This window comes from Pleurodeles waltl, chromosome 3_1 (assembly GCF_031143425.1).
Source record: "Pleurodeles waltl isolate 20211129_DDA chromosome 3_1, aPleWal1.hap1.20221129, whole genome shotgun sequence".
Lineage (NCBI taxonomy): Eukaryota > Metazoa > Chordata > Amphibia > Caudata > Salamandridae > Pleurodeles > Pleurodeles waltl.
The window spans coordinates 1,144,273,780-1,144,289,683 of NC_090440.1; the positions used below are offsets into that span (position 1 = coordinate 1,144,273,780).

Below are 15,904 nucleotides of genomic sequence, written 5' to 3' on the forward strand. Positions count from 1 at the left end.
GTCAGTGATAACATTAGCATTTTGAACTAAAAAATAAAATAAAAATAAAAAATTCACTAGTTATTGTTGGCAGCGCCTAAGTGCAACTTGTGCCGTCACCATGCACTGCTTATGACCTCACACGACATGTTCTATGACATAATTTATGACATTGATGACATCTCAAAGGACAGCATTGATGATATCACTGATGACCTAATTCAATGAGTATGTTAGTTTGTTTTATAGTTCACATATTGGCGGGTAACCACCATATTTCTTTTCTACCTTATTTTGTACTGCCTTTGTCCAGCTAATGAGTGTAAGTGTGTGCTAATAATGCATGTGTGTAGAGAGTGTGTAGAGATAACAAACACATTATTAATCTTTGTACTGAATTGTAACTGTGAGCACATGACAGTTGACTTGTGTTCATTAAGTTCCACACAAGTTTTTGGTACTGCAGAAAAAGCTGCCAGCACAGCAAATATTCTATGTACTACATATTAAGGGCCCGATGTACGACGCTTCCAGATTGCAATTCGCAATTTGCATTTTTTAAGCACATCCCAAATTGCAAGTTGCAATCTGGAATGTACAATAGAGTCTTGTGGTTCCCAATGGGGGTCGTAAATGACCTACCTCATCAATATTCATGAGGTGGGTCGCAATTTGCGACTCCATTGGGAATGGTAACCCTCATAGGGATAGTGGCCAGCAGGGGACAGCAGACCACCATGTTTGTGACTGCTTTTTAAATAAAGCAGTGTTTTTTAAATGCAGCCTGTTTTCCTTAAAGCAAAGCGGGATGCATTTAAAACAAAAAAATGATAAGTTTTCTTTTCATTTTTTTCAGAGTAGGCAGTGGTCCGTGCGACCACTACCTGCTCCGAAAAATATTTTTGCTTCCATTCACTAAGGGGAAGGGGTTTCTGTGGGGATTCCCTCCCGTTTGCAAATGGATTACCACCAATTTAAATTGGTGGTAACCGAGATTGTTTTGTGACCGCAATAGCAGTCGCAAAAACAATCATACATGCCACTATGACTCGCAATTAGGAAGGGAAGCCCTTGGAATGCCCCTTCCTAATTGCGAGTGGCAATCCCTATTTTGCGAATCGGTATTTGCATGATGGCCTGAAATATATGGATGGTACATTGGAAAAGGCCATTTTGCGGTTGCAAAAGGAGAAATTCGCCTTCTGCGACCACAAAATTGCATCGCACATCGGGCCCAAAGTATTATAAGCAACCTTGAGTTATTAGACAGAATCGTCTCAGCATGACAATTTCTACTCAACATAGAATACTTTGTGCACCAGGTACTAACCTATGTACATGTACTTGTTTTGAATCAGAAGATGGGCTATCTGTATGAGGACTGCAGGCAGTATGATCTTTAGAACCTCTACCCTTGGTTATTTTAATAGGTTTGACAGGTCTTGCATAGAGTGTACACTGTACTTAGTAGATATCTTTTAATACTCTGTGGTGTATTTCATATGTGTGTTTCACTGCCTGTAAACAGTGTGGTACAGAGCAGACTCTTTCCATAGAGTAAACAGTGTTATCAGTACTCACTTTTCTACTCATATGCACTTCATTTCTCAATGTAGGTTGAGTCTTTACCTGTATCAGGGGTTTGATACAAGTAAAGACTGCCCATACAAGGACATTAGTTATCTAACAAGGCTTCAGTATCTGGAGGAACTTAGTTTTCCCTTATCAGTTGAATACAGATTAAACACCATGTGCAGGACACGTTACCCTTTCATCTATGGTTCATAGTCAACATAAACTCGGCTACTCATGAAGTGTATGGTATAGGGTCAATGTTGCAAATTACACAAGCTTGCTTTACCTATGGGGGTTGGATGTATGATAGCAGTAAAGACGCTTCATATTATTCTGAGCTATTGTGCACTTATTTTCATAGCCGTAATAGAATACCTGTTTAAACCTCAATGTATACAAAAAAAGCTTGGATGATGTCATCAGTAATATCATAAATTATGTCATAGAATCTGTCAGAAGTGATGTCGTGTGAGGTCATAAGCAGTGCATGATGGGGGCACTAGTTATAGTCAGTGCTGCTAACTATAACTGGTGATCTTATTTGGAATTTAGTTCAAAATGTTAATGTTATCACTGATATATTCACCTACTTAAAGTATTTTAACCTTTGGGTTTTTTCAGTGAATTTCTAAGGTAATTAAAAAAATAAAAAAATAAAGATTTTTATTACACCTAACTAGAACGTTACTTTAACCTTTGCTTTGTTTAAAGCAAATCTTACTTACAATACATAAATGCAACACCCACTGCGCACAGCAAGCCCTGCAGCCAACACCCCCCATAAAGCCAACTCCACACTGCGCTTGGCCTTTTGCCATGCGCAATTGGGATGTGGGGGGGGGGGGTGAGGGGGGGTGCTGGCCATGGGACTGCATCCCCAGGCTGTTTATTTTTTTTTTATTACAGGGGTGGGGGTGCATGCCTTCCCTTCCCAAACCTTGTTAGGCCCTGGTTACCCCATCCCTCAGGGCCACTTCTAAAATTAAAAGGATAGAGGGGGGCCATACATCCCCCTTCCCAAGATGCTATCGGCCCCGGGAACCCCATCCCCTGGGGCCACTTACTCGGTCCGTACATATATCTAAAAAGGGAGAGGTGGGCTGTGCAGCCCCCTCCTCCCCAAACCTCTTTAGGCCCTGGGGACCCCATCCCCCAGGACTGTGTATTTATTTTAAGGGGAGGGGAGCCGTGGTGCCCTCCTGCCTAAGCTTTGTTAAGCCCTGGAGACTCCATCCCCCAGGGCCACTTTTAAATAAAGGGGAGGGAGTACAACGTGGCTCCCCACAAGGGACAATTTGACCCTAGGGGACCCCATCCCCCGTGGCCTGGCGTTATTGTGAGGGAGTCACATGGCCCTTCTCCCCAGGCAGGTTTTGGCCCTGTGAATCCCATCTCCCAGGCCTTCCACATACTTTTCTTTAATCCCTAGAGTCTTGCAGCATCTGGTTCCCCTTCACAGGGCCAGAGCCCTGTAATGGCTGCCAGCAACATTGTTCCAATGTTGCTGGCAGCCAATCAGGGTGCCCGCTCGAGTATGACTTCAGCGGGAGCGAGAAAGCCCAAAGAAAATAAGGCTCCCTGGGCCAATCAGAACGCCCCATTTTTAAATTGACCCTCTGCAAGTCTCTTGAGACTCTTGTGAGCCACAGTGGGCCAGCTACACAATTATTTTTTACCCTTAATTTTGCATTTTCTCCTCAGCCCATGATGGACGGAATACTCCAGAACTTTCCAGGAAGGAGCGGAGGTAGATCAGCTTTCTTTTGGGAAAGTTTTGTTAAGATTTGTCAAACGGGGCCAAAGTAAATAGCAAACCAAAAATGCTCTTTCTATGGAAAAGCAGTCCTAGCTAGAACTACCTCGTGGTGACCCCACTAGGTAATATATATTTACAAATATACATAACATTCAATTAAGTGCTTGTGAGTGCCAAAGAGCAAGGAAAAACTTGGGAGAAAATGTTTGTGACCAAGAGAAGCCAAAAAGGACTAGTGGGGAACAGTGGAGGGAAGTACCAGTTGAAACACAAAAACAGATTTTTAGAGGCTAAAACCAGAAGAGCTGTTTAGGATTGCAGTTGGCGGACAGTAAGAACTAATTACAGATAAAAAGTTGAGGGAGGAACAGAATGTGGTAGGGAGGGAACAGTTTAAGTAAGCATAATTGAAAGGGGTGAAATTATTAAGTGCACAGACAATAGGGGTATGAGGTTTAACAAAAAATAGGAATTTCGTCCCACCCATGATTTTATCAGTGAAGTATACATAGGACGTCTCCTCATTTCTTATCTTCTTCCATTCGATCCTTGGGTTGGGAGTTTCCGTAGATTTAATGATGCAGGATAACTCAACACCTGGAAGAGGAGAACAACAATTAGCATCTAAGTTAGACCAGGTATTCTGCAAGAATGAAATTGATGAGAAAATAAGGGTTATTCCTTGAAGTGAATCATGTACTTCTATTCTTTAACTTCCCTTAATCAGGACATGTGGATTTTCCACATGATGCAGGCTGAGGCAGACAGCACCCTTGCCCAGCTTAAAATTTGTTCCGATTTGTGAAACTCAAGCATGTGCACATCTCATACTGTGCAGGTTGCATCTTCCGTGTGCACTGTAGGCGTTCGGGTCTTAAGTTTCGCTACACAAGCAAGTCAAGAGGCAACTGCAGACAAAAGCAGGGCAAGAAGGACAATGTTTGGAGGAAATGTAATTGAAGACTACCGATAACGAAGTCACTAAGGATAGTAACCCATTTTAATTTATGGTCTTCCTCCTTCCAGACTGGTGGAAAGATAACTAGACATACACAACTAGTCCAATAGGTGTGCAACCAAGTCCACTTCATCCCAGCAACCCACCATATACAGAAATCATGGGAAAAGGGTCTACTACTTAGAATTGATGGTGTGGGCAAGCTGCACACCCTCGCTTTGTAACATAAGGGGTCTTGACTGTTGATCATGTGAGTTCAATTTTGGTGCCTTTTATTTTTCATTTAATTTTTTTCTTACTCTTTATTTGCAGTGTATCTCTGCTGCTCTCCTAAATGGGATGTAATCATGCTTCTTTTTGACTTTATGATGTGAATCTTACCCTATTTCCCTTTCTGCTATTGTAAAGAGTAATGATGTCTTTTGGGTTTGTTTGTGCCGATGTAATACCACAATTAATTTACTTTGTTTGAAATTAAATTAGCTAATACAAATTATATTGACTCCTGGACCAGAATCTCGGCTGCATCCTTGCAGAGGCCAGTTTATGCCCACCCTAAGCTCAACAATCCAGAAACAGGGAGTGGTGAGTGGCTTGTCAAAATTGGCACTAAGCAGGGAAATATGACTTTGTCCAGAAAAGTGTGTAGCCAGGGTAAGGTAGTTAGTCCACATAAATCAGAAGCAATTGATACCTAACAGGACCCATAAAGCTAGCCATGTGACCCTAGCAGCTAGAGACCTTGTCCAGGAACAGGGTGATTCTGCTTGATGGGATAACATGACTTTCAACCAAAAACAATTTGAACATACCAGAGGGAATCAGATTGTGGAACCTACTAACATCCACTAGGTGAGGGGCAAAAAGAAAGGCACTCAAGATGTAAGGAACTTTGAGAAGAATGCAGCAAGGAGAACTAGAAAGAGGGCCATGGAAAGGCAAAGGACTTGTTGCCCTTACCTGACCTGAGGTATAAAATAAAAACCCTAATAGGGAAATTAGAAAGTACCTAAAAGTGGAAGGTTAAACTTTTGAAAAATAATAGGCACGTTTTATATTCTAGGAATGATCTATAACGGATTGGTGACCAAGCTTAAGAGGAACCTCCATTGAAGTCAATGCTGGAGAAAGGATAATCTTGCCCAAACTTTGCAGTGAGAAAGGGAAGTGATTAGAGCCTTGGTTGGGATTGTCAGTCCCCAAAGGCTAGAAAAATTTCATCATTGAAATTGTAGAATAATGCCTTGTCCCTGTAGGAAGGCTGATAATTTCACTGTGGGCCTCCCTTGGTAGGTGATAGAGGTCAGCCATACATACAGAATTTGCAAGGGCCCTACCGCTTGCTGTTTAGTTAACGTGATTCAAAGTGACTCTGGGCTTGTATAGGCTGCTGCCTCTCACTCTTCATTAAGGATAAAACATGGATAAAACAGAGTTATTATTTACAGAAACTGACCAGTCAATAAAACTCCCATCGTAGCCTAGGCTATAGGAAAGAGTACCTTTAGATCTGCTTACCCATCTTTTCCACAGAATGCGGTTACTCCGTCATGGAACAGAACAGAAGAAGACTTCCTATACTAAAGCTCAATACCGGACACAGTTTTTGAAATAAACATAGGAACGTTTTTGATCCAAATGGAGGAAAGAAAAATTAACTTACCTGTAACAATAGTTTTAAGGATTTAGGTTATTTAGATTTCCCAGTATCCAGCAGATCTTACCTCCTAGAGATAGCATTTGGAAAAGCACCTTATTTAAATGGATAACGTTTTGGGGTATTAACTGTATGTGCAATGATTAGGACACAGGACGAAGGCAAAACCAATGGTTACAATTAACCAAATTGCAGATGCCATCTCTGGGTTGCATTATCTCTAAAACTGTACCTTGCGTGATGTATTTTCTATGGGTCCCTTACGTGAGGTTTCCATGCATAAGTAGATGATGGTAAATATTGTAAAGGCATTCATTAACTGGAGAGGTGGGAGGGTTTCAGCTGAATTTAGAATACTTTGAGGCTACAAAACCAGCGTTACAGGAAAATAATATGTTCTCTGTGCAGCGTGAATCCATTCATATATCATGCATTGATTTCAAAGCACTGTTTCCCAACTACTGGTGGTGAGCACCAAGATAAAATGGTAGCAAAATTAATTCTTTAATATAGTGTCATATCTTGTTCAAATGGCTCTGGGGCAAGCATACGCTACTGGGCCTTCGTCATGGGAACATATTTTTTGGTTTTTGGTGGCAACATATAATATGGCACAACTCTGGGTTTCAGTGCGACATCCATCATGAGCCTTGATTTATGCAGTGTAATCAAGAGCTATCAGCCTTCCTGCAAGGCAGCAAGATCTGCCATCAAGCTCAGATTTCTGCTCTGAACTGCACTTCTAGAGAGACTGTGTCCACACTCCAGATCACTCAGCAGTATTCCTAATCCTGGTAGACACTCAGCACCGGGATCTGGCAACTTCTGGTATTCCCTGAACAAACAACTCTGGCTGGGTTGGCAGGATCCTTCTCTCTCAATAAGCAGGTAGGTTGGCTTCCAGGTGCCTAATGCCTGGGGTACAGCTCTTCGGTAAAGTAAGATTCCAAGTGATGTGCCTCACCTCTGGGAGGCTGGCTTTCAGGAAAGCACCAGCTCTGTTGCGGGGCAGTCCTCGGAGTAATCCATGGAGCTCTTCCATTCTTGGTGAAGGGAATCCACAAGTAGGTCAGTGGCGCACACTTTCATACAGTAAGAGCAGGGGGTGTGTATTCTTGATGTGCACTTTCAGAACTGCTTTGGAGTGGTTCTTCATTCACCTGCCCCCTGCAGGCTACACCTCTGTCAGGGTAGTATCCTGCATCTAGTACACACAACAGAGGCACAAAAAGGTGTGAGTTTACTGCATCTAGCTTATCAACAGCAACACTGAAAAGTGATTAGGTAAGAGTCAAAAGGCAGGCCTCACCCAAAAGATTCTCACTCTGAGCAACAGAGGCTGGCGTCCCGCACTGCATGCCCATTATCTACCAAATGGCAGTATTACAAAAAAACTAAAAAGCAGCTCCTTTCAGCAAAATAACCAAATGGAATTCCTAAAGGAGTCTTGCCTCCTCTGTCTACACGTCCCTGTCCAGTTCACCCACGCTCCAGCTATGTCAGCAGTACACTTCCACTGTCGGGGAAAACAACCTTGCCACCATCTTGTGCAGAGAAATAGACAAGGTGCTACCAAAATGGAACCCACAGGCCTCCATACTCTGGTTCACTCGTACGCATAATGCATGTACCACACAGGCCACATGCAGTTGAGATATTAGCACTGGGATCTGGGTTAGCACAGTGAAGCGAAATTCTACATAAGGCGGGCAGTAGCCTCTATAACAGCTAAACGCATAAAAAAGGTCTTGTTGCAACTATTAGTTCACAAAACATGGTAAGCTGCCAACACTGCTCTAGATATAAAATCCATTACAAGGGCAGCAGCCCACTGTGAGCCAAATGAAGGCATGCGTGGTGTGCCCCTCCAGGTCCCGGATCTCATTCATGTCAAGGGAAAGGGCTAGGCCTCCGTACAGACACTACATTAGTGTGAGGCCAGTGCCAAAATCAAAAACCAGGCTACCAGATACTCTTAGTTGGGCACTCAGGGTAGGGTAACACAACTGTACACAATGCAGGGGACATTCATAGGTCTACTGATGAACACATTTCAGCTTTACAAATGTCTAAGCCTGGGTGTTGGAAGCAGGGGTGTGGGATTGTGCTGCACCACCCCACAGGCTTACTGGCTAGAACGTGAGAACTCACAGAATATCTTCCGACCACAGGGTTGTGCACCCAGTGTCATTTGCAGGTACCAAACAGGAAAGAGTGCAATAGAGGCAATTAGTCAGTAAAGGGTGCTGCTCAGCATGGGCACTATGCTGCAAAGGTTTTGCATGCATTTGGCAACGTTAGGCACAGAGCAGAAAGATCTCTCAATGCTGCTCGAACACCAAATCATAAGATGCACTTGAAAACAATGATTGGTAAAAGGAAAGGATTAGCAAGGCTGTGTCCTTCTAACATGGGGTATTCTAGCAAATCTAGTTAGGGAGCATGAGATGGCATAGTCCCCAATACTCTACTAGAAACTTGCCTCCAGCACAATATTTTTTTATGTCTAATTTCAGGACCTGAACATTTGAAATTACACAAACTGGGAGCAGATTGTTTCTTCTTAAAGTATGCGGAGTATTGCATTAAAGCGGTGTTGAAAATTATGACGTATATGATTTCTTGAGTTCACTGTAAGATACGTTTTTTAATGCTTTGTATTTTTATAATGCCCACACCGGAGAGGAATCGAATAGTAAGGACTGAGAATTGTTATAGGTACACCAACAAAAACAAAATAAAAAAAATGATAATATTTTCCCACAATCCCCCTACTTTTAGTAACATTTCTTTGCTCTTAGTACTGAGAAAGTGATGGATTTCATTTCAAGAGAGATAAAACTCCATTATCAACACTGCGACCTCACCTCTTGTTTGTGGGATAACCACTTCGTTTTCTGGCTGTAATGAGGAGGTTAAGGGGTGCAGCGTTTATTGTTCTTTTTATAAACCAAATTCTATTATTTTTAGAACAGGACAATAACAGGACACAGTGCAGCACAAATGATGAAATCTTCCATACTGTGTAGTTTAGAGAGTCTGAACATTGTTCACTAGGTATGCCAAAATAGACCAACCAATGCCACCAAATCTTGTCGAAATTGTTTAGACATCCACTAGTTTAAATGGGTTTATCCGAAGGGGATTACTAAAATTGGACAATGGCTTAGCCCTAGGGCCAGGCATAGAGTACTCTAATGAAGGACAAGATGGGATCCAACCCCTATGAAGGACAGCACCCTAAAGAGAAGGGTCCAGCGAAGGGGGCACATTTATCAAAAAATCATGGAGTGCAGGAAGTGACCTTGCTGAGCTGTGTGATAGGGAAAGTGCAAGACTGTGCCATATTTAACATTATAGAGCGCATGTCTGTCTTTTCCCTGTGCTGGCGCACAATGGGCAGCCTAGCGCAAAGGAGACATCCTGGGGAGGCGCAGCATTTTGACGTGTTCCCAGCTCCACCAGTAATGGTTGATCTGGGAATGCACCAAAATCTATGGGTGGATGCGTGGGAACACCCACACTCCACCCTTGGAACGCACCCTGGGGCAAAGTAATGCAGCACAGTGATTTGCACTGTGTTGAGTTACTCTAGATTTATGAAGCCACTCAGGGCCACGCAAGGTGGCCCTGCATGGCCTGATAAATTTTACTTACCAGTTGCTGGAAATTGAGACCCTGGTGGCCAACCAGTAGAGCAGATTTACTGACAAGTCTCCCATTTCATAGACACAATTAGTGCAGGTGATCCAGATCTGCCTGGCCTCACTTACGTGCGATTGCCAAAAGTAGTCCTGTAATTGTCCAGTTGGCAGTGAAGCCCAGCCTCAGTCATGGCATAGTATTCAGTTTCTAGCCTAAATACTCTTGTCTCGAGGGCAGAAATAATTTGGTTTCTCCTCTTTTCTTTCCGTTTCAGAAAAGCTTTAACTTTGCTGCAAAGGGTGGCTCAGGGCATTCCCAGCGAGTTCACTGTGCCGTTGTTCAGCTCAATATAAGATTTCAGCTCCTCCGCTATCAATTGGGAGAACTGCGCATCCACTAGCCACAATGTGTTTAAACGCCACATGGGGTGCTCTCCCTCTCTGGGGGGGGAGGAAGGGTCCTATTTTAATTATAATAGACTAAGGATCTGTTGTTCCCCGGTTGCAAGTAGTAGTCATGGAAGTCAGGAAGGCTCAGGAGATAGTCACCCCAGAGTAGTGTGCTGTCCATCCCCACCTCACCAATTTCACTTTCAAGCCCAGTGAGGCATACCTACATTACCTGTAATATGGTGTCCTTGAAGGATGTATCCAATGGCATTGGATAAGTCCCACTTATGGCCAGGGGCACCTCTGAAGCTGGGGTAGCGTCTATTTTGGTTTGTGCATTTGAAGAGATAGCAAAAGAAAGTGTAATGTTGGAAAACACTGCTAGGTGTTAGTCCATGTATTAAAGTGACTTGGTCAGCAGCCTGGCATCCCAAGGCCCAAGAACTTATGCGTCTACATCGTCGGTGAGGTGCATGGGAAAGCCTGATTAACTAGAATCTTCCTGGGGACTGTTTTTGGATACAGCAGGTATAATGATTGGGATGCCAAAATAGGAAGGGCTCACCTTGGAGCAGATCCAGGAAGCGGAGGGCAGGATTGTACTGTTAGGGTTAGTGTCACAGTAAGTAAAGGCACGGAGGGAAGGACAGAATGAAGTCAATGTGGAGCAAGTCATTTACTTTGTCAGCATCCTTGAGGGCTGTGCTGGAGCAGGTGGGTGGAAGTGTGGAGTCCCGCCCCTGAAGAAATCAACCAAGGAGTCTAGCGTGTGATGAAAGCGCAATCCAGGGAAGAGAGCAAGAAGGTTGAGCCATATCCTTGGCCCAGATATGATCAAGAATTGTGTCCACGGGCCTAAGGAACCAGGTAAACACTCTGGTGGTATACAGGAGGCGGGGTCCAAGGTGGGGGTTGGGGAGACCCAGAAAGAGGACATGCAACCATAAACTGGACTTGTAACCAGGTCTCACCAAGGTCTTGCTCCAGGGGTGCCAACAGTCCAGTCAAGGGCCAGGGCACAAGGCACCTCCAGAAGTCTATGGTAATGAATATTTCCCTACCTGGCCCACTTGCTTTGCACACCATTACAGTAATCTACAGGTAACACGACTCTCCAGACAGGGCTTCTAAATGTGGCGGAGACCAATGGATCTCTCCGCATGGAGCAAGCCAGGAAGCCTCCGGGTCAGGTCCACCTGGAGCAGCCAGATGATGGGGAACAACCCATACAAGGGTGACCCTGGCAGCTCAGCAGTTCCCAACAGGCCGTCAGGGCACCAGTCCAGACCAGAGCAGAGCAGGGGCACAGAATACAGGTGATGATGGGCCATTCTGCTTACGGGCTCCAAGTCATGGCGACTGACAGCAGCCATGTGGCTCAGGCCCAAACTTCATGTGCCAGGGGTGCAAATTTAACAGGTCCACAGGCACCCATAGAAGAGAGCATCACTGCTTAAAGTCAGGTTGAGAGTCTAATCACAAGGTACTTTAATACTTATTGACACAGGGACATGGAGTTGGGGCACAGGCATGAGAGTACTGACCTAGGGATGGAAAGAAAAATCTGGCTAATGCTAGGGCACAGATATTGTGACATAGCACTGACATAGGGATGATGACTTGTTCACTAACTTTGAAACAAGGGCTGCCAACTTAGGAACATAGGTACAGAAACACTGGGACATGATCACTGGACACTAACCTAGAGACAGTGATACTAACACAAGGACATTTACACATGGACATGTGGACACAGTAGCACAGAGACACTGCCACATGGCTACTGACACTGGATGTGGCACTAAAAAGGGCACACTATAACAGGATCAAGGACATTGGAGGCGGGGTACAGACAGGTGCATGTGCACACGATACAGACACAGGGGTGCAGGCACACTGACACATGGAAATGAAGGACATTCAGAATGATATATGGACATAAAACCACTGACAAAGGAACACTGAAGCAGTGATAGGGACACAACGACTTTGTCAACAGGGCACTGATAATGGGACAGCGATACTGACAATACGGCACTGTCATAATTTCATTGGCATTGTGAAACTAATATGGTAACACAATCATCAGGACTTTCCTGCTCATGTTTATTTAATAGATTTTTTTTTAGAATTGTCATACACAAATCATTTTTCAATTTGTCCTTCTTATAGGAGTCTCATCCCTGAACCCCGTGTTTCTGCCATGGCAGGATCTCTAATCAACTATGAACTTAAGCCCTTCAGGTCCCTTCTATCACTTTACTACCTTCTACTTCCATTTTGTATCCCACATAGAACTCAGTGGTATTAGTGCTATACCTATAAACACCATGACAACACTTTCACACATAATCTCAGACACTATCTATGGGCCTGGGACACAATGGGGACTCAGACATCAAAAGAAAGCCACTGAAATGCAGAAATTGACTTTGACAGTGGCACAAGGGGACTTAAAAACCGACCCGAATATTGGGACATATTCAGTGACATATGAACACTAACACGGACAATGATACAATGGCATTGACAGGGAATGCTGGGATACTCACAAAGATACATGAACTCTGCCACTAACATATGGACCCTGGAACAGGGCACATGGTGACATTGTAATGGAGGCATGGATATGGGCATAAGTGGCTCAGGGATATTGACCCAGGCATGGGGGGGGTCTCTTCAACTTGCTTTCAAGTTGGGTTGATACACCATAGCTCAGTACCTTCTCACCACAGTAGGTGGTTATTCAATCTAATGTCTGACACTCATTAGACCTCAAACGTTGCAAACTTTTTACCCAAATTTGAAGTGCCCTGTTTAATCCAATTTTCTGGGCATGCCTACATTTCAAATCAGTTTGACAATTATATCCTTAACTAACATGGCTTATCACCTTGCATTAGCTGTCCACATTTTTCACCACCAGAAATCCATTCTTTATCTCAGGCTCCACTGTAGCTTGCTGGTTACAACTTCTCTACTTGTGTTTTGTAAATGCAACCTTTTGTGGATTTAAACAAAATATGAACATAATTTCCAATGCGGTAACTGCAGGAGCACCTGTCCCGAGTTCCTGGATGGGAGCAGAGATAGTTCCCATCTTTAAGAAAGGTAACCCCTCTAACCCTGTCAACTACCGTCCAATCTCCTTACTTGACAACTTCCAAAAACTTTTTGCAAAGCAAATTTTGTCCCGTCTAGAAGAATGGATTCTGGAAACCAATGCCATTTCTGATCTACAAGCAGGGTTTAGGCCAGCAGTTAGTACCATAGATCAGGTGCTAAGATTTTTAACAAGAAAATGGAAGACTGTGGAAGTAGGAGGGGGCAACCTTTTTGTAGTTTTTATTGATCTTAGAGCCGCGTTTGATCTGGTCCCCAGAAACCAGCTATGGCTGACACTAGCCAATATGGGTATCCCACACGGCCTCTTGAAACTTATCGCCCGACTACACGAGAATACTTATGCACAAATCAGGAGTGGTAAGGATGGTGATCTAACAAAAGCAGTGGCTATCGAGAGGGGAGTCAGACAGGGGTGTGTTTTGGCCCCTACTCTTTTTTTTCTAAACATAAATAATTGTATCAAGTATTTAGCAGATCGCATTAATGATTCCCCAAAGCTGGCCGGAAACAAAGTTCCATGCCTACTCTATGCAGATGACACTATCCTCCTGTCTAAATCATCTATGGGAATCCAAAATCTGGTTAACCAGTTCGGGGTATTCTGCAGAGATTACGGGTTAGATATAAATGTTAAGAAAACTAAACTCATGATATACAGTACCCCGAACAAGAAGCTTAGAGCAAATATAAAGATGGACTCAATTCACCTGGAGAGGGTAATGGAATACGATTACCTGGGCATCAGACTATCTGATAAGGGCAGTTGGGATGCAGCTATAAGCTATAAGGAAAGGGGCATTAACCATCAGCCAAAGATGTGGAGCGATAGGACGTAAGGCTTGCACTGCAATAAGCCCCCGTCTGACACTTATCTCAGAAATTTACAAAGCCCAAATCCGTGCCGCGGCCCTATATGGAGCGGAACTTTGGGGATCTCACAGACAACTGGACACTCTTCAAATCAAAGAAAATAATTTCCTTAGACACATATCCAGACTAGGGAAGGGCTCCCCGATGCTCCCCCTAAGACTGGACCTGGGTCTAAATCGTATTAAAGATACAGTATGCTTAAGACCACTTCTGTACTGGGTCAGACTATGGAAAACGGAAGAACTCGAACCCTTCAGGTCAGCAGTTAAGGAACTATTGCCACCTTGCTACGGTTCGGAAAAAGTAAGGTGGCTAAGGGAGATGAAAGCGGCTTGGGTCAAACTGAATTTATCCCATTATTGGGAGAAGCCCGAGATGATTCCGGGTAACGCTAGACGCCTGATCAAAGATCGATATTGGGAAAAAATTCATGAGGAATCTCTCGGCTCAACTGGGTTAGGTCGGCTGACAGCAGAGTTTCTGCTGGTCAAACACGAACCTCTGCCTGAAAGCTTCCTGGATCTCCCTAGACCAACCTGTGCCCACTCTTTACTACTTCAGTTCAGATATGGAACATTGGCAGTCAACAGCTTTACGGCTTGCTGGTCGACCAATAGTCCTTTATCTGACAAATGCATAAACTGCCATCTATGCAAGGAAACTTCTGAGCATGTCCTATTTTTCTGTCCTTTGTACAAATGCCCTCGAGGGAAGTGGATTATTCCTCTGTGCAAAACACTGTCAACACAAAACCGAAACAGTGTATATAGAATGTGTAAATATGACACTTCCACGCTGGTAGTGAGCTCTGTTTCTAAATATTTGGCAGCAGCATGGAAAATCCGCAGTAGAATCATAACAGATCTTAAATCCACTGGTTGAAGAACGGTCTAGAAGTTAGCGAATTAGCATCCTGTCATAATAGTCTGGGCGAAATCATTAGTGCGATCTATCAAGGACATAAGACTATCTCCAAGCATGTTGTCTAGTGGGTTACCCCAATTGAAGTGACTCATAAGCCCCTTGGCGCATATAATTTTATAAATGGCAAGATGCAATTTATCTGATCAACTTATTTAAGAGAACTGACTAACTTAGGGCTCCATTTTCCACTGATTGACTTCTAACTTTTGTAAACAGGACCTATTGTATGTAGTTTCTATGTCTTATCTTATGTACAAATCCGTCTTAGAATAGTTTATATGTTTTTAACAATTGATTTGTATTATTTTAGCATTTAGCTTCTTGTATAGGGCAAGATCCAGACACTATTTTAAGAGTCTTGTCTTAATTATTTATGAAACTTTATGTAGTTTTATGAACCCTTTTTTTTATATAAGCAGTGTACTAATTGCTAATGTCTCTTTTTACCTGATGGTCTATGGTTTTTATCCTTCTGTATGTATGATTATTTTTTAATTTCTCAAATGGTCCAAACCTGGACCAAATAAACTATTGATTGAACATTGAAGATCTTTTTTCTTTTGTATGAACGGTTAATAAATTGTGACATGTAGATATGATATATATTTTCAGCCAATATATACCGCTGTTGCTCAAGCTGCAATACCAAAAGGTGAGACAATTATATTTTAAAGGAAACTGAGCTGCAGGTCAACATGTAATCCCCTACTTCTGTCGATGAGTTCCTACAGTAAGTCGCTTTGTTTTCCAGCACTGGAAGAATATTTAATGTGCTGAAAAATGTACAAATTGCACTGTTTCCCCATAACGTCCCGTCACGGAGAAGCCTTAAAATCACTGTACACATGTTTAAATTCAGTTTTATTTTGGCAAATGTTCCTCTCCTATTTATATTTAAAATACATCACATGCCCCTCAATTTTCAATCACCTCCGCCCAGGAGCCCTCCTGTAAAACTTTTTTAAAATTCTTTAACTTATTCATAAATGATACTAGACTTCTGTGCTTTAAAACACAATTTACGA

The 15,904-nt window shown here is 43.1% G+C and overlaps 1 protein-coding gene across 1 annotated transcript in view; it reads right to left on the reverse strand.

Moving 5' to 3' along the window:
• The window catches only part of JAM3 (junctional adhesion molecule 3), a 335,977-nt gene that overhangs the window by 167,857 nt on the left and 152,216 nt on the right, over positions 1-15,904 (reverse strand). The window contains exon 3 of the mRNA XM_069224453.1: positions 3,794-3,907. Within this exon, the coding sequence (XP_069080554.1) occupies positions 3,794-3,907 (114 nt within the window). The remainder of the gene's footprint in view (positions 1-3,793; positions 3,908-15,904) is intronic.